The sequence below is a fragment of the Athene noctua genome, chromosome 1 (assembly GCF_965140245.1).
Source record: "Athene noctua chromosome 1, bAthNoc1.hap1.1, whole genome shotgun sequence".
Classification (NCBI taxonomy): Eukaryota; Metazoa; Chordata; class Aves; order Strigiformes; family Strigidae; genus Athene; species Athene noctua.
Genome location: NC_134037.1, coordinates 220,373,649 through 220,393,427, shown reverse-complemented (window position 1 = coordinate 220,393,427; position 19,779 = coordinate 220,373,649). Strand labels below are relative to the sequence as shown.

At 43.0% G+C, this 19,779-nt stretch overlaps 1 protein-coding gene across 2 annotated transcripts; it reads left to right on the top strand.

Moving 5' to 3' along the window:
• Window positions 1-293: 293 nt before the first annotated feature.
• On the top strand, window positions 294-19,216 carry KLF5 (KLF transcription factor 5). Of its 2 annotated transcripts, none has more exons than XM_074912079.1 (4): window positions 294-733; window positions 2,687-3,557; window positions 4,676-4,735; window positions 17,262-19,216. In XM_074912079.1, exons 1-4 carry the CDS (start codon window positions 494-496, stop codon window positions 17,438-17,440), a joined length of 1,350 nt encoding a protein of 449 aa, XP_074768180.1. In that variant the 5' UTR covers window positions 294-493; the 3' UTR covers window positions 17,441-19,216. The 2 variants fall into 2 exon arrangements, with proteins under 2 accessions (XP_074768180.1, XP_074768189.1); XM_074912088.1 differs by lacking the exon at window positions 294-733 and adding an exon at window positions 888-983.
• Window positions 19,217-19,779: the final 563 nt, after the last annotated feature.

Genomic DNA, 19,779 nt, shown 5'->3' with positions numbered 1-19,779 from the left:
CCCGCCGGGGCCGGGACCCCGCCACACCGCGCCGCCGCGCTCGCCGGGGCCGGGGCCGGGGCCGGGGCCGGGGCCGGGGCCGGGGCCGGGGCCGGGGCCGGGGCCGGGGCCGGGGCCGGGGCGGCCGCGGCGGGGCAGGGCAGGGCCGGGCCGGGCCGCTCCGTCGCGCCGCGGGGAGGAGCCGTCCGCGCTCCCCGTAGGCAGGGCGGCCCGCAGGACCGGCCCCCTTCGCCGGGCTGGGTGGGGTGTAGGGGGGGCCGGGGGTGGAGTAGGGTGAAATAGAGGCGGGCGTGTGTCACCGGGTAGATACCCGCGGCCAGGTACAGGCGGAGGCACTGACGACAGCGGCGTGGATGCGCTCTCGGGCTGGGGTTCCTGGGGAGCGAGCGCACGAGTAACCGCCGCCGCCCGCCCGGAGCCGCCCGCGGGCCAGTCCCCCTGCGCCGGGGCGGGCAGCCTGTCCGCGCCGCACCCGCCGCCGCCAGCCCGCCTCATGGCCACCAGGGTGCTGAGCATGAGCGCCCGCCTGGGCCCCGTGCAGCAGCCCGAGGAGCCGGTGTTCGCGCAGCTCAAGCCCGTGCTGGGGGCCAGGGAGGCAGCGATCTTCCCCGGGGAGGACCTGAAGCAGCAGCAGCAGCCGCCGCCGCCGCAGCAGCAGCAGCAGCAGCAGCAGCACCCGGGGGGCGGCGGCGGGGGCGGCGGCGCGACCCTGCCGGCGGAGGGGATGGTACAGGTAAGGCGGCGGCCACCCCCCTCGCAGCCCGCCGGGCATCGCCCCGCTCCCGCGGCCGGGCGGGGAGCGGCCGCTGAGGAGCGGGCGGGACTGGGTGGGGCCGGGCTGCGGGGCGAGGGCAAGGGCAGCGGGCCCCGGGCTGCGGGGCTGGGGCGGCGGCGGCGGCGGGGGGTGAGGGGCGGCGGGCGCCGCCGCCCAGCCCGCCTGTGCGGAGCGGGGAGGGCTCCCGTCTTCCCGCCGGCGGAGCGCGGTGAGGCGGCCCGGGGCGCGGCTGAGGCGGCCGGGGCTGAGGCGGGGCGCGGGCTCCGGCGGCGGCTGACGGGGCCGTCCTGGGGCGGGGGGGCGGGGGGGATCAGGGCTGCCCCCGCGGGTGTGTTGAAAGCTACAGCTGCTGCCTGTGCACTTGCCCGGCGGCAGAATTAGAGCGGCCGCCTGTCCTCCGCGCCCACGCAGGGAGTCATGTTCGGGGTGGGGGGGGACGGGGGGACGGGACACGGCGCACGGGAGCAGCGGGGACTTCCCGGGACTTTCTGCCTGTCCCAGGAGGCTGTTTGGGAGCGGGCCCGCAGGCAAACAGCTGGAGCAGCTAAAAGCGGGAAGGCGCCGGGCTTCAGCCCGCCGCCGGTGCTGACTCGAGAGGCGGGTCCCAGCGCCCGGTGGGCCGCGGCGGGAGCCCTTGTGAGGCAGCGGCCTCCCCCTGCGCGGGGGCTGCGCGGGGGCTGCGCGGGGACGGGGGGCGCCCGTGGGGGTCCCGGGGAGCCCCCGGGGCCGGGCAGCGGTCTGCCGGGCGCTGCGCTTCGGCGGCGGCTTTCCCCAACGAATAAATAACTCCCGTCTTCAAAGCGAGCTGCCCTCGGCTCGTAAACAAGAGCTGGAAAAAGTAGCCTGGCATGTCGGGGCAGATCCAGATCAAAGGGACGGGAAGGCGGCTCTGTTTGTTTGTGGTGTTTACCGGGGGTCTTTGAAGAAAGGTCCTAAAATCCACTTTCGGGCAGAGTTGCTGTTTGTCAGCTGCTTTCTCTTGCGGGGTGCTAAACGGGTCTGGTATGAGCGCTCTCTTGACAGGGCAGGGGGGAATGTAGCATTTGCCCACTGGAGAGTGCGTGATAAATGTTTTGCCGATGACTGTACCAGTAATGTATCGGGCTCCAGCCACCCACGGATTCCCTCGCACCACTACGCTAAGGGAATGATTTCCCAGTAATTACAGAGCTCTCCTAGGACCGAGGCATGGACAGGGACATGTTTATCACGCTATTAGCCAATTATACACTCCACAGACTGGGGTGTTTTTTAAAGTGTAGTCCCGGAGACGCTTTACAGAAAGGGTAGTCTGATGCAGTCATCCCGTCTTCTTTTTATTCAATATTATTTATAACTTTACTCTTCGGTGTCTTATTTCTAATCAAATACTTTTAAGGATGAAAAATCCTGGAAGTACAGAGAAAAATGTATATATATAAACATTTTTTGAAGTATTGGCATTCAAATAGCCAGCTGAGGATGTGGCTTTTAGAGTTAGCATTTCAAAGAGAAGCTAGAGAAGCGGGTGAAACAGATAGGCAGTCACCCTGCTCGAGCAGTGAATTCCAGAGCAGGAGATCTGCAGATTAGGCACAGCTCCTGTCATTTCTGCTGCCTCACACTGTGTTGTAGGCATAAAAGATGAAAACTTTTTCGTACGCCGAAACATCGGTTTGATCTTGATGCTCGCTCTGCGTGAACGACTTGTGCCATGACTTTATCTCCTTGTCCTTGATGATGTTGATTAGCGCGTCGATTATAAAAGACAGGTTTTCATTAGCGTGGATGTTTATAACTTCCTCTTTAGGTAGCTTGTGGCTGGCTGAACAGTATTGCCTTTTATTTGCTCAGCCTCATGCGACTTGCATGCCATCATCTTTCTTACTTGGTAACAAATCATGTGGGTTATGGTCTGTTTTGTTTTTGTAGACAAGATGTGAAATGGAGAAATACCTGGCACCTCAGCTCCCACCCGTTCCCGTCATCCCCGAACATAAGAAATACAGAAGAGACAGTGCCTCGGTTGTTGACCAGTTCTTCACTGACAGCGAAGGGTTGCCTTACAGCATCAACATGAACGTCTTCCTCCCCGACATCAGCCACCTGAGAACTGGCCTGTACAAATCTCAGCGATCCTGTGTAACCCACATCAAGACAGAGCCAGTCACCATCTTCAGTCACCAGAGCGAAACTACTGCCCCTGCCCCTGCCCCCACTCAGGCCCTCCCTGAATTTACCAGCATCTTCAGCTCCCACCAGACTCCCGACGTGAACAACATTTTCATCAAGCAGGAGCTTCCTAATCCAGATGTTCATCTTTCCGTCACGTCCCAGCAAGGCCAGTTGTATCAGCTCTTGAGCTCCCCGGATTTAGATATGCCCAACTCTACTACTCAGGCAGCCGTGATGGACTCCCTTAACAATGTCTCCATGCCGTCAGCCATGGCGGGCCTTAACACGCTCTCCTCGGCTGTTCCACAGACTGCGATGAAACAGTTCCAGGGCATCCCCCCCTGCACCTACACCATGCCAAACCAGTTTCTGCAACAGCAGGCTACTTACTTCCCTCCTTCTCCCCCAAGCTCAGAGCCTGGAAGTCCAGACAGACAAGCAGAGATGCTACAGAATTTAACCCCTCCTCCATCATACGCTGCAACTATAGCTTCCAAGCTGGCAATTCACAATCCGAATTTACCAGCGACTCTGCCCATAACCCCCCAGAGCATCCAACCAGTCAGATACAACAGGAGAAGTAACCCGGATTTGGAGAAAAGGCGTATCCACTACTGTGACTATCCCGGTAAGCAATCTGTGCCAGAAGATCCCAGCTCTTGTAATAAAAAAAGTGTGAATAATCAAGGATGGTGTATAAGTGGTTTTCTTTAGCTGTAATCTACACCTAGGGAGAACCAAATAATTTTATGTCAAAGTAGAATTTCTCATCTTTATTGTTTTATTTTGTGTGGCACACTTTCACATTCTTTAAATAATGTAAACCCTTTTCTTCATGTCATTTGTGATTCTTTTAACACCTGAGCTCATTTTACCATGCTGCAAAACTTGTACTCCATACAAAAAAAAATAGGTTAAAGAACTGTGGCCTTTTCTGATGTAAGTCAGTGTGACTGTGCAGCTCTGGCTCTCACTTTTCCAATACCTGTGGTGGAGCAGAGTCTCGGCTTGTCCGACACCGTACAGCTCAGTTTGAATCTGTTGGCTCTGAAAGAGTCATTTCAGCTCCCGGTAGCTGAGGCCACGGCTATGGCTGTTACAAACAGGGGATTCAGCTGCCTGCATAAATCTATTAAAGCTACCTCTGAAAATCATCCACAATGGATTTCCTTCCAGCCTCTCCTTCTATGCTGAAGGAGGAGAGCAACCTGACTAAAACTGTGCCTCCACGCAGTACATGATCCCAGATACAGACGCTCACACCCATCTGAGCACAGAAAGAAATTGCTGCTCATGGTTGATCTCCCCCTTTACCCACGTAACTCTGGGCAGTGTATCACCTGTTTGGTGTGCCTTGTGATGAATGTTTGGTGGAAGAGTTATGCCAGGCCCTGGGTAACGATGACACTGAGTCTGGCTTGATCAAATCCTCTAGGAAATTTTTAAAAAATAAAGCCCCCCTCTGAGTTGTTAACTTACCTAGCAGGTGTTAGTCTATACTGCATTACAAGGTAGTAAGTCTGTCAGAAATGTACACATTTTTCTCTTCTCTGTGTAAAGCAACATATCCCTAGGAGCTTTGTATATCAAATTTTACTTCTAAATTGTGTAGGTGCCAGAAGGTAGTAAACCTAATGTTTCCAGATAGTACTCCAGCACTGAGTAAGGAAGTTTAAATGTAACGTGGAGTCTTCCTCTTCTCCTTACTGAAATGCCTCTCTACGTTTTTGCTTTGTTTTGTTTTAGGCTGCACGAAAGTTTATACAAAGTCTTCTCACTTAAAAGCGCACCTGAGAACTCACACGGGTATGTACTCACTCTCTCACTGTCTCTTGTTCGTTTGTGGCTTACACATTTTCTGAGAAAGCAAGCCCGTTTGATCTGCTGTCTTCTCCCTGTTTCATGTAGAGTGGTGTGGGTTCAGGCTGACCATTCAGTTAAGAAAAATTTAAGGTTTCGTCAATGAGAAGAAAAATTGCTTTTATTTTTAATGCAGTTTTGTGAAACCTTTTATAATACGGGACTCAAAACAAGAATAAAACAAATGAAGACTTCTCAATCTGAAATTCCATAAAGTATTAAAAAAAACCCCCAACTTTTCCCCCTTGAATAATTAATTAAGCATTGTAAATGTTATAGTTTTCACGATTTATCTAAAGAGATAGAATTTTCTGGTTTGGCTTTCTCTTTGACCTGTTAGAATTACTTGATCTTAGAGTTCTTCAGAAACATCATGAAAACTCCCAAGATATCTCCATTTGCTTCGTCCTTACCATTAAGTGTGCTTTTTTTTTTTTAAGACAAGTGGTTGTATATCTTTATTTCTTTAAAGACATAATTTCTATTTTTTTGTCGGTGAAAGGCATTAAAATGGAGGGAGTGAAAAGTGCCAGTGCGTCACACTTGTTTTCTGTACCTCGATCAAATTCTGCCTGCAGCTGCAGAGGCAGTCCCGTTGAGAGGCCCGCGTGGAGCGGAGCTGGGGACAGCACTGCTTATGCGTGGGCGCAGGAGCCATGTGTGCAGAGGACAGCGGTTGGGAGGTGGAACCGCCCTAGGTGCTCTTCCTAAGCCTTCACCTGCTGAGGCAGGGGGAAAAGAGGAGAGAGCGAGACGGAGAGAAAAATGTAGCTCACCAACAGCACTCCTAAAACTATTTCGGACAGTTCCTTGCTGCGATCTTAGTACGGGAGTGGTCATGCTAAATCAGTGAAAAGCACATGACTGATTTCATAAAGAAATCAAATGAGAGGGCTGCGACTCCTGCTTTTAAAATTGAGTATGAACCCCAGCTCTTTTATGTGTGGACGTCGATTCAGAGCAAAACACAGTTCAAGCAACTCGCTTACTGAAGCAGGCTGTCGGCGCTACGGCTGTGCCGTTCACGTAGTGGGGTTTCACCTAAGTTTAAAGCAAAAGTCAAAACAAAACTTAGCATGAGCTATGATCTAACAAAATGTTTCACTATCTCTATGGAAACAAGGCCTTCTATTCAGCAGCTATTTTGAATGGATCGTTGGATTATTGTAAAGAAATTGAGTATCTTCAGGCTAAATGTTACTATGGAAATTTTGTTTTGATATATGAAAGAGTTATCTGTGTTGCAGTCACAGTAAAAAATTAAAAGCAACTGTACAAAGATTATTGCTTTGCATTAGTAGTAGACTAAAGAACACTGTTAAAAATATTTTTGATATATATGATCACTCATTAGCAGAAAGCTTAGTAAGAAAGGAATATGTTCATGAGGCCATAAACCTGAGTAATGTCAGAGAGTATAATCCTGTTGCTCTTTAATAAACAATCTGTAAATTTAAGAGTGTGTGATTTCCACTTACGCACTTTAGCCAGCAACTAAATACCAGTTTTAAATATCTCGCTTGCTATTATAAAACAACTAGGAAGAGAGATAAAAGCAAAGCTTTTTGAATGTTGCACAGTCAGCATTTGAAACATACAGTTTACCTTTTTTAAATCAGTTTATATTTTTTTTGTACCTTGATTAGTAATGACTGGGGTTTATAAAAGTAATGCTTGTGTGCATAGAAATGCATACCACATCGCTCATATATATTGCTTAGGGTCACTAATGTTTATTGTTACCTTCACTTTTTTTACCTATAGATATTTAACCTTAGAAATGTGGATAAATGTGCAAAGGTCAGAGGAGCTGATGTATTCATGGAAACAAGAATGTTGTGTTAGATAAAAATCTAGTCAACTTAAGCAGGTCTGTGATACAAAGGGTCTTCTGGGGAGGTGAATGAAGGGATAAACTGTCTAAAGCATACATTACATGCAAGAATGTGAGTCTGTATCCTGTTACCTGCATTATTTCAGAGTTTGCATTAGTTTAACTCTCTTGAATATTCACTTAATACTTGAAGATTTCCAGCACCGATTCTGATCTCTGCCTTAACATATGATTGAAATGTGTATCACAAGCAAGATCTCTGACTTACCCCTTACCGTAAATCCATTAAATGAATGTTAAAGTAAATGGGCACAAACTCAGGAAAGCCTGTGAAGTTGCACAAGCTCCCCAGGAGAGCAGGGGAATCTCACCATTGATCGCCAAAAAAAAGGGCTTGATGCCGAGGGCTAAATTTGGGTGTGGGCCTCTGTGCATCCCATCCCCCAGAACTGTGAATTCATACAGCAGTATTAAGCTTTGATTTTTTTTGTGTGTGGTTGTTTTTTTTTTTTTTTTTAAAAGAAGGACTTCTGTAAAGCTTTTCCCTTCAAAGTCTAAAGCAAGTGTCACGTAATCCATTTTAATAAAGTTGTGTTTGATATTCTTTCAAATCCCTTCAGGGATAGCAGACCTGTTTATCTGGCTAAACCCGTTCTTTAGTAATCATGGACCACTGAAGTTGTTTTCTCCTTATTCTTAGTTTCTTAACAATACCTTTTAAAATTGGCTGCAATTTCTCTCTCATCCCAACCAGTCCCCGCCCTTCTCAGCAATCTGTCATCTTAAAATAAAAGAGCCTGCAGCAAAGTTTGTCTGCCATTAAAAGTCAAGACAGACCTTATGGTTTTCCTTTTGTATTGGAAAATCTCAGCCTTTTCACAGTATTTATTTAGCAGCCTTTCTCTTCTGAAAGGCTTTCACTGGGTTTAGTAGACATTCTTTGAGAGCAAACCTGAGGGAAATGTTACTTTTGATAGGTGGAATGTAGGCTGTAGTCTTGTTTCCAATTCAGATATGAACACACTGACTTTATAAATTACATTCAAATAAAACTATAGGAAATGGGCAAGAGGAAAATCCCTTACATTTTTCTCCTCAGGTGTTTACCTTACACCATCAGGTGGTATAAGCTGGTATAGTTAATCTGATTTAATGTAATTACACTGAACTCCTGCTGTTGATTAGGAATCCAGTATGCATGTAAACAGCTAAGCAAGGTTAATTTATTTATACCAGTCACTGAAGCAGACACACATTTTCTTTTTCTAGGTAATGCTTCAGCGTTTGTAAATTATGAAGTAAATTTTAGTTGTTGATAAACTGTTAACCCAAAAATCGAACATGAACAAAGATTCAAATGCTGCAGAGGTATAGGACATTTTGTATCCTTCTCCGTGCAGTTCTGGAGCAGATGTCTGGTACAGTTTAATACCTTAAAACACTTCAGTATGGCTAATATTAGTTGTTCCTGAAACAGGTAAAATGGTATTCGGTATGCTAAAGTACCTGTTGGAACATCTCTCAAAAGAGATGGGATTTTTTTACCTTTTGAAGCAGGGATTTTTCTTTTACAATAATTTTACCTGTTAGTCATGGAACAAGTTTTGTTTCATAACCGGCATTGTGCAACTACGGTATACAGTGGGGGAAGGGGTTATGCATTTATTGCGGGTTCTCCAGCAGTAAAAGCACCTTGACACTCTGGCATAACATCTATATGTCCAACTTGAAAAACGTTCCAAATGTCAGTGTAAAGCACTTACTCGTGTGTGGTAGATAAACCTCATTTGATTCCTTTTCTGGCACCTGAGTATATAGAATTGTATTTACTAATGCTTTAGAAACAGTGGTCCTCTAACTTATCCTGTTAGATTTGGACTGTGTCACTTCAGCCTTTGATGTGTAGGCACCTGGAGTACCCTACCTGTAATGCTGCAGAAGAGCCGCTGGCTCCATGGTGGCTTTTTTAATTATTATTTTGGTGAACAGCTGCACACTTCAGAATTGTGTATGGTTTTAGGAGGAAAATCTGTCATTGTTTTGAACACATCGAGGCACGCACATTGAGGACATTTTCCAGCTGCATGTTGGTTTTCCGTATACAGAGTCTTTGTACAGGCATGTTCTCTGGTCACATGGTGGACTTGCCATTAATAGTTTCTAGCATTAACTGCAGAACTATTTCGTCTCTATCTATAGATCTAGTTTGCATTTGGTGATGGGAAGTGGAAGCCGGGATAACTCAAGAGAAATGGCATTTCTCTAAATGAGATGCACTCAAAATACTTCCCGAGTTATTTCAAATGTTTATGTAGACATGGAACAGCTGCTGACTTCTGTGGTTCCTCAAGGTGTTAAACGTTTTATTTTATTTTTGATTTCTGCTTCAATAAATCCAGAATTAGGCTCTGATGTTACATCAGAGTTAGAATCAGTTTTGTGCAATAGACTTCAGCAGTCCTTAGGACTTGGCACTCTGAGTTTACCATAGCTGTAAATGGGAGCTTGTTAAAGGTGGCACCATATAGAATTACTCAGGAATTGAGGATACCTGTTGTTCAGAAGGGAAGACAAGTGGTAGTTGGACTCCTGCTGAAAAAAAAAGCACCTTGAGAAAATGTGTATTAACTCAAATTGTCCTGAGACTTAGGTGAGGGGGATTTCACTCACAGTGTACAAATGGGGGATGGAGGCCCCAAATGACTGCGTTGCTCATGATTGCAGCCTTCTGTGTACATTGCAAACCTTATCCTGGAAAAATCTTTGCATCATGAAAATAGCTATTAAGTAATGTTTCTGTGCAGATTCTGCTGCTTTAACCTGTTAGATGACTCAGTTGCACTGATTATACTTTAAGGAGGTGTCAGTAAATGCCATCATTGATAGAGGCAATAAGGAAAAATGAAAGAGAGTTAAATAAAACTGTTGGCAAAGTGCATTAAAGTGCAGTGTTTCTAGACACTGCCGGAGAACATGTTGGTATCTTTTATTTATGAATTCTGCTAAATCCATTAGTTGCCCGTGTGAGAAATGGAAGTACATTATTTTCCTGCGCAAGCCACAGTTTAAGGCAAAATAATGCATTTTTTTTTCAAACACTTTGTGAATGATCGCAGACCTTGGGATTAATTGATCCGGTTCATCTGTAGTCATAACCTAAATGAGACATGTTTGAATGTATTGCTCAAAAGAGGGTGAAATCTTAGCAAGATAAACCTGAATTTTAATTAAAGATTACTGGTCGTTCACATCAGTGTCCAGCACGTGATTTTTATGAAGCAGGAATTAAATTGCAAGGTGTCAGGTGAGGGGTACTCCTGTTAGATTTTAGATACTGAAAAGAAAAGCCTAATATTTTCTTTTTGATTAAAAGCCTAGAAAGTCCCTCTAAGCACGAAAGCTTAAAAAAATCGTTTCTCTCAATTGCTCCCTGAGAGGATTAAACTTCAGTTCCAGGATATTTGATTCCTGATAAGGAAACTGTTGACCTAGGAGACCAGCTTTAAATATAGTTCATTTTGAGACCGCCCTACATAGGCTAATATAGTCCCAAGATTCACAGCAATTGCCGGTGATTAAAACTTTCCATTATTTGATTAGACATTCCTTATTGTAATTAATTTCTGAGCTTGACTGGGACGATGGACTCCTGGTTCCAGGGTAGTATGTTGTTTGTTGTTTGTTAGATGACCTGCACCTCCCATTGGTGAAAGATTAGAAACATTTAAGTAATGTCCTAGTTTAGTCTGAGTATCTTGGTAGCAGCATTCCTGTCCTGTCAGGCTGCATTATTTATATTCAGTGATCTCTAACAACTCTGATTAAGGACATATTAAAACCTTTGATTTTGGCAAGCGTACAGTGCTTCGCTTTGAGTTAAAATAGCTTTAATGTATTGCTTTCAATTATTTTTTTTTTTTTTTTTTTTTTGTGTGTGCATACAGTAGATGGAAATCTGGAAGTCTACAGTACATGTTTAATAAATTCCATTTTAAGAGCACCTCTTATCTGACTGTACAAGAGCCAGTGTTATTGGTGTGAGAGCTAAAGAGCTGTTCCTGCACCACAGGCGTAGATGAGGAAATGTGTTCTTCAGCACAGGGCGTGTAGACACAGCCATGCACCCCAGATGGCATGGATTTCTTATAAACCTACTTTAAAACAAATTCCTTTCCTCTTTGTTTGCATACCTCCTTGAAGAGAGACCACCTCTATTAAGACAGAACGTTATACCAGAAAGAAAATAAACCATTGCACAGGCCAGTCAAGATTCCCCAGTAATCCTTGAACTGCGTAAGACAACACTTAGCAAAATAAGAGTGCTTCAAGCACTGGTGGGAGCTCTGAGAAGATAATGCCTTCTGTGCCTCTGCAGTCAGAAGGCGAATGATGCACAACTCTTTTGACCATCCTTGTTGCTTATCAGTCAGTTATCTTTTTCTCCTGCTCATGCTTTTGTTAGAGAGATCAAATACTGCTTGATTATCAGCGTTCGGACTTACAAGGCGCAATGAGTCTGTATTACAGGACTCCTTAAAATGCTGTTTCATTGTGAAGTACTACTTAATGGTCACCCTCTAGCCATTACTATACTAGGCAGAGGCTTTATCACATTTTAAAATGTGCAGCATATGTTACGCATTCATATCACTGTTGGTCTGGTTGTTTCAAGAACTAAATTTATTTTGTCACTTGTAAAATAATCTGGACATACCTTGCGGGCTGTCAGCCCTCTCATTCATCTTCTTCTTGGACAACTGAGAATTTCAGTGCAGTAAAGAGCTTTTAAACACCCAAGAGATTTTTTCATTTTGAAATATCAGCTTTCTGCTCTTCCTCTTTAAAAAAAAAAAACCAAACAAAACCCAAAACTGTCTTAAAAAAGGGCAAAACCCCAACCAACAAGTTGCTTTTAGTGATGACTACAGTGCTTAGTCAATGACAGAAGGAAGGTCTAATTTTAGGTAAACATTGGGAGCTAAAAACTTACTTTGAATGAGTGCAGACATACACCTAAGCAATTACTTGCAGTTCCAGTCAGCCTGGAAGAGACCAGAGTTTAAAACTGTGATGCTATGAACTAGAGGAAAGTTTTTTCAGGCAAACTGAAACAGAAAAAACATTTGTTATTTTTGAAAAATTTGAGGCTATAGCATGTCAGGGAACTAAGACAACATGTTGTTAAGATGTGACAAATTTGAAAACAAATGCACCAGAAAACTTTGAGACAACATATATCTTCATAATAATCTGCTTTAAAACTGGATATAGTAGAGGTTATGTACATAAGTGGTGCAGTTATGGTGCAGAAATTTCTGCTTTGCCTACCATCTTTTTATCACACCTTGTTGACTATTTTTTAAGGCCAAACACTTGCTACTAGAAATAATTCCATAATAAATACAAGTAATATTAATATGATTGAAAGAATGGCAAGGGGGGTCTTTATACTTTTATGCTCTTACGAGCTGTAATCGAGTGTTGTCTTTTTGGAGTGTTTGAAAAGTGTGCTGCTTTTTCTTCCTCAAGGAAGCTTCACATTCACTGCTTTGACAAAATTTTCTGATAGGAAATAAGAGAAGTTGCAGGCGTTGGCTGGTGCAATACCTGTATTTGGATTTCTGCATACCAATAGAGTTACCTAACTTTAGGTTTGAAAATCCAGCCCTTGCTGTTTGCAGCTTTAAAGAAAGCCATCCTAGGGGTGAATTGCAGAAATAAAGTCACACCACTCTTTGGTGAAATAAGAAAGCTTATTTTCTTGTTAATGGAGAAATTAATCACTAATGGAGGTTTTCAGTGACTCTTTTTTTCCAAACAGATTTTTAAACAGAAACCTTTTCTTGAACAGAGGCTGCGTGTTGAAGGCAGAGGGTGTCTTCGAAATGACCATCACCAACCCCTCTAGTGGCACTGTACCTTACCCAAATGAACATGGCCATGACAGTCACCACCAGTGGGAAGAATTAGTGTTAGGAAAGCAACTGGTGCATTTTGGAACCACTAAATCACAGAAAATAAATTAAAGGGAGAAGAGCCGACATGGTGTGCCTCACTGGTCCAGACCATTCCCTTCAGTTACCGACAAGGATCTTGAACCTTGGGGTCTACCATGGGATAGTTTATCTGTTGAAGTGGCTGGTTAGGTTAGCATGTTATGTGTGGATATTCAGACATTTTGTTGACATACTTGCAATCTCACAGCATTATAATTATTTTTTTTTTTTTTTTTTTTAAACAGACAGACACTTTGCAAGCAAAATAGTCTCCTTTCAGGTTAAAGTGCCTTATCTCTTGCTAGGTGCTTTCTGTAAAAGAGCTTCCAAAGTAAACATTAGGGCTTAAAATTTCTGTGCTCAAGTACAAGTCTGTTTCTCATGCTCCATAAATGTATTTTTTTTTAACTGGAGAATGGATACATATTAACAGCTCAAGAACTTAAAAATATATTTTGTGATGTATAAGCCTAGCAAAATATTTTAAATCAGTGATACTGGAAGAAGGTTATGCAGAAATCCAATTAAACTTATGAAATCCCTATCCTGTTGAAGTATAATTTAAAGGAAAGCAGTTCTGTTTCCCAGAAGTGCTGTGTATAATATTTCTGGCTTGGGAAGAAAGGGTTGGAGTGTGCTATTTGGCTGGAAATCGGTACCAGCTTCCTCCATGGTGTTTTAGTTGAACAGTGTTGACATTCTAACAAATCCCATGGAAGCTCCCCTGAAGTGGAGGAGTTAGCTGTTTTCTTGCTTTTACAGTGAAATATCTGTTTGATACTGCGATCGTGTTCCAGTAACCGAGCCGTACTGCCTTCGTATTTGATGACCAGTGGCATTCTTGGTTTAACACCCTATAGAAGCCCTAAATTGCTGGAGGAAAACCAAATATTTCTGAAACTTTACTGCTACTGTATTTCACACAATCATTAAAGTAAACAAATCTTACATTACTATGTAGCCAATGAAAACAGTGGATAAAGGGTTCAGTGTCCCTTGTTGTGTATACCTGCTTTTTTTAAAAATAAATCTTCAACCCCAGATTTCTCAGTGCTTTAAAGTCAGCATAGCAAAGAAGTAGGATCACTTCAGAAAATAAGTAACGTGAGGCTCTTTCTCCCTCACTGCAAGAACTTAAACCAAATTCTTATTTCTGCTAAATGACAAAAAGCATGTGTATAGGTTGAGAGAAAATACTACCAGATAGTTGTTCTGCTTTCTTTAAAGGAGTGAAAATAATCTCCACCTTCTTTTTCTTGCCCCCCTTCCTCCTTGCCCAAAAGGAAAACATTTGAAATTGATTCAGTTCTTAAATAGAACTTTCCAACGGAAACTAGGATTACAAACATAGATATTCAGTATTTTACCCCTAGGATTTATTCAAAATAATCCAGGCCTCTACATTGGCGCTAAAAATACATTTTCCAGTTCTCACTGTTGGCCAAAGCAGGGGTTAAAAGCAGCGTTCTGGCTTTAATTTCCAGGACATAAAAGTAATACTGTTAAAACAATCTGCATAAGGCACCAGCTCATTCCCCTCCGTGCATCCCCAAGCCCTGCTTGGTTTAGCTCAGGTCTGCAGAAGCCAGCCGGCGAGGAGGAGTGGTGCTGTTCTGCAGGGCACTGCCTCGCTTTTCCCATGAGCAGTGTTCTTGCCCGGGAGGATTTGTGGCTGTTTCAGGTGGTGAAGTGACCATGACAGTAGGGTATGTTTCTAGATAGTGTCTCTGGAAAGTTGGATCCCCTGGAATTTGATGGGGGTCTGGCCATTGGATTCAACATTGATTTGGAAGCTGTGGCATCCATCAGGGTGCAGGGTTCACCGCTGACCCAGCTGCTGGCAGTTCGTATGCCAGGGGCCTTCATATCACCTGCTGATACTGCTCGCAGGATAGAAGAAGTTTAACAGAGGACAGCAGTTTTGTTTGGACTCAGACAGGGTCAGGTACCACCTACGCAGGGACAACTTTGAGACTGCTTTTTCAGTTCAGTCCGACACTCGAAGTTGCGTGTACTTCAAACCTCCTCGATGCCAGGCTTAGAAGTGGTGATTTTAATCTCCTGGTCCCCATTTTGCTCTGGTCTGGATATTCCTAGACTTTTGTACAACTAGTGCTGTTTTCCTGCCCTCCACCATTTCTCTCATTCCTTGCAAAGTGGATAAGCGAGCGTTTGGAATATATAGAAGGCTGACTATGTATATGGGCTTTCTGGGCAGTTAGGGTAGGGAGATCACCATACTGGGAGTTTAGCACTGAGTATAATGGCAGCTTTAAGTGAAAGCTTTTAAAGAAGAGTTTGAAGCCAATATAGGAGAAAAGGAGAAAGAAAGGAGGAAAAGAAAAAAAACACACTGGCTTTAAGTTGAGGTGGTTCAAATGCAGGAGTAATGCTTTGGTGCAACCTCTGTGTGTGCATGTGTGTTTTAACACAATGTGTTCATGGAAGATCTCCCTGGTGCTACGCCTATAGATCAGCAACACGGTCTTTTACAGACCACATTAATAACCCAGTTTGAATACATTAAGGATGATTTGTGTAGTGCAAAAGGTCTCTCACTGAATAGAGACCTTCCCTGTCATTCTGCCGTGAAGACCAAATGTGTTATCTCAACTGGCTTCTCTGACATTAGAAAAGCTTTACACACCGAGTTTAAATGAAATCTATATTTTAACCAACATTATATGTTGCACGGACTGAAAAAAGCATCCAATATGATAGATCATTTTGGTCTTCAGTCAGCATCAGACAGATTAAATTCAGCCATGACAGAAATTTGTAATGATTTGTGTTCTGATTTTCCATACACCAAATAATTTTGAACTCTGTGAGATGTGATGCCAGACTCGTAAGTTTTTTTTTTTTCTGAAGGGATGATACATTTCCAGTATGATTTCAATAAGTCACAGTCACTGTTTATGCAAAGAGGTGGTTGTTTGGGTGGTTATTTTTTCTTGTAGAGGTCTGGTTCTGATTGTGACCCTGCTGCAAACATGAAGTCACATCAGCGTTGTGAGCAAAGGGCTGGTTCTGCTCTTAGCAACAGACGCAAGGTAACTAGTCAGTTGATCAGAAGAATCATTAGAAGCATTAGAAACTCCCAGACAGTTTCATAATTTCATCTGTATGATAAATTAGTGTCTCTGAAGTAATGTTTTGGAGTTTCTCTAATGGTGTTCTCTGCATAACTGGTGCAGAAAAAAGAGTCTGATTGCAGGATACTGGCTTCTGTCTTTCTTCCGCATGCTTGTTTGGTGGTAAAGCAGGGAAAAGTAGGAGTCACTCCACAGTGCTGTAGGATTGCGATTGCGAGGGTGAAGATCTGAGACCAATGGAGAGGGTGAAAGTCCGTAAGGTGTGTTGGAAAGGACTTTTTGGAAAGCTCAGCCTTGGTCTGATTCTGCTCCAGATGAAGCTACTGCCGAGTGCTTTGATAGACTCAGTTTTCTTTCTCTTCTTGCCAAATGGGTCAAGTTAATATAGAGGATATAGATAGCAATCCATTCTCCCAACTGAAAGGTGTTTTTGTCAACCAGCATCAAGCAATAGCCTATAAATAGGTAATCTTGCCTCTTTATTTATATGAAGCTTGCTTGTATGGTGACATCATGTCTATACCAGCTCCCGAGCAGGTGTATGTACACGCGTAAAGTTCTGGTTTCACACAGAAGTCACCTTGGCTTTGTGGCTTCATATTTCTCCCCATTTCAACAAACACCTGTAAGTTATAGGCATGCTCAAAATACCCCATTTATAGCTCTGAAATGGATGAAATAGAAATATTTTAGGTGCTTGGGCTGGTGCATTCAAGACTAGCTGGACACTTTGAAGCTGTACTCAGCACTGCAACACAGGAAGTTTTCAGAGATGCCATGCTCCCACTACATCAGTATAGGCTGATGGAAACAGCAAGCATTTGCCACCTCTAAAATATGGCTATTTAAGCACCTGACTGTAGACATTTAATTCTGAAAATGGGTGCTTTGGTCTTTTAGGTGCTTTCTCCTATATATAGCTAGCCCAAACCAGGATACCGCAAGTTTTTATTGCCCCTGACATTTTAGAAAATACTATCCCTGTTGTGTTTGTAACACACTGTGCCCTTTCTTCACACATCAGAAGCTCTTGAATAGATCTGCACCTACAAATAATCGTTATAGAAATCTTCCTTCTCATTTCAGACCTCTTAAAAAAAGCTCTGTATAACTTAATTCATCCATTTTTGAAAGGTGCAAGGGTAAATTAAAAACTAGGCTGGATTGTCATGTGAGACTGCTTTTTTGTTCCTACTCCCTCTCATGCTGAGATGAATGTAAGGGAGCGTATTTCAGTCTCATGCAGTTTTTTTACCTCTGTGCATTTCTGTACCATAGCTGTCTCCAATTTGTATGTTTGAAGGTTTCTTACGTTTTACTGAGGTATTAAATCACATATTCAGAAGCAGAATTTTCCTGGAAAAACAAAGGGGCGGTCGGTTTGGTGCCTATTGAGTTGAGCTAATAATAATTAGGAAACATCAGCTCCTGTTTTGTCACTGATTTCTTCTTTAATTTGAAGAGCAATGCCATTCAATGTGATCATGCATCAGTTTTCTCCCATAGAGTGACAGCTGACAGTCTCATTTCTCTGTGCTCTGTTTCAGGTGAGAAGCCATACAAGTGCACATGGGAAGGCTGCGACTGGAGATTCGCTCGCTCGGATGAATTAACGCGCCACTACAGGAAGCACACAGGGGCAAAGCCCTTCCAGTGCGCTGTCTGCAATCGCAGCTTCTCTCGCTCGGATCACCTGGCTCTCCACATGAAGAGGCATCAGAACTAAAGGCTGGACTTGTCGTTGAGGCTGTTTTGTATCTATGCAATTTCCTATTGACTCTCGACATACAACTGAAATGAGTTTAATTTTGGAGTATGGGTTATCCGTTTAAAAGAAATCTCAAAAGAAACTGGAAATGTATATTTTGTATATTTATGCAGAAAAGGGGAAGACACTGTATCACAATACCAGAGTGTTCGGTCGTTTGTTTGCTCTCATGATGTATATGGCTTTAGTCAGCAGGTTTCATCTCTTTACAAGTATTATGTCTTGACACATTGCAGCTTTATACTTTTTTTTTTTCTCTTGCGGTGTTTTGACCAAAGCACTGTCATTGTGACAATGTTTAGTAAATGAATTAATGAGAGGCTGCAGATGAATGAACTCAGTGGAAAAGCCATGAATTGTAATCTGTCAGGTTTTTACTGGACATATTTAGTACTTGTGGGGGTTTTTTAAATGTTAAGTCGTTCTGTGGAGATAAAGTACATAGAAAACTTCATAAACAGCCATAGAACAAAGTATTTTGTTCTGTATGTTGCATGTTTGCTATGACAAAGATTTTGTAAATATGCAAATCAGCTTTTTAGGTTTAATACAAAAGTTTTCTAAAAATCATCTGAAAAAAGCAGTTGTTTTACATTTGATAACACGGCACATTTACAAAAAAAAGTTATTTAAATACCTCTCAAAACAGTACCAACTTAGCTTCATTTTTCTTAAGAGAAATGAGCTAAGCATTCATATGTTTTGTACCTGTTAACTCAAATGGTGTGCACTGAATATTCAAAGCAGGATTTTGTTTTCCAATTGCTTAAAAGGGCAAAACATGTAGAATGAACTGTAAAGTCAATATTGGAAGCTTAAATAACAGGGATGGTTACAGTGAACACAGAATGTTAAACCTCTTACTATAAGCTAAACTTAGTATCACTTTAAAAAGAAGGATTTAGGATGCAGTTTTCATATACAGACATGTTAAACTGGTTCAGCACTAGTATGATCTAGTTTCATGTGGATATTGCATGTAATTTACTAGAAGGTAAAGGATACAGTAATTTTGTTTAAAATTACAGTGCAGTTTAGTTAATCCACGGTTCAGATTGACACACACAGGGGAAAATTTACTGCTGACAAAAGTAGCTGAAACTCCACTGAAGTCAATGAAGTGGTGCCCTTTTATGCTAACAGTGACTTTGATCCACCATGTTCAGCCTTGAAATAGTAGAGGAAGGGCCAAAGATGAGGTTAGAGCATGTAGGATTTGGCCAGATGACAGGAGGAAACCAAACAAACCTAATAAGTGTCTGGACTTCACAAGCCGTAATATTAAGCTGTCAACCAAAGGCTAGAATAGACAATCAAAATACCAAAAAAGGGTCTTGCAGGAAAACCTAGCTTTGTTAAAACTGTTGTTTGTCTTTATTTATTTGTGGTATATGATAGACTCTTTTTTTTAAGACACTTTTACATATACTTGATAAATTATAGTTTTGTTTGTTATAGTTAGAAATGTTGCTCTTAATGTAAATAGTTGACAAACGATGTAAATAATTTTGTAAGGCTTCAAATGTTTATACGTGGAAACACATGCATAAATTGGTTGCTGTTTTGCTTCTTTTGCCTCCCCCCTACCTTATTTTTGTATTGTGGTATTTCCTATGCAAATGATGGGGCAAACAGCTGTATAGTTGTAGAATGTTTTGAGAGAGAATGAAATGGTTTATATATAAAGACTTTTTTTTTTTTTTTTTTGCAAAATAAAACAAAGTGCCTAATGTGTGTGTGTGTGCGTGCGTGTGCTCTCTGTAGCTCCTGACAGTGAAAGTTCTGTGGTTTTGCACTGGGAGATAGAAATCGTAGCAATATCAAGCTCAGTATGTCTGCTCCTCATAGCAAGGATTGTTTCTTTGGAAAGTACCTGGCACTTCTGCATCCTACCTTGATGAAAATAATAAATGTGAAGGGATAAGGGATGGTGCTTTTCGGCCATCATAACTTTAGAGGAAGTGTACAGTAGCCTGAAAATGGTTGCAGTTGTCCATCCACAGTAGCGTGAATGTAAATTAAAGGTGCATAGAATATCGAAATTCTCTCCCGCTTTCAAAATGGGTAAAACCTATTCACACTCATCTACAGCTTTCCCTAAAAGCATTTTTTCCCAAAAAAGGTCCTTTCATGCCTTAAGAAAGACAGGAAGATCTCGTAGTGGCGCTGTGCGGTGCCTGCCACAGCAGTGTCTCCTTTTCAGTATTTTTCCCTCGGGAGATGGAAGTAAGGTTCAATTTTTGAGTGGAGGTGTGTGTTCAGGTTGGGGGGGTTACCTCTGTCTTCTCATCCTCTGA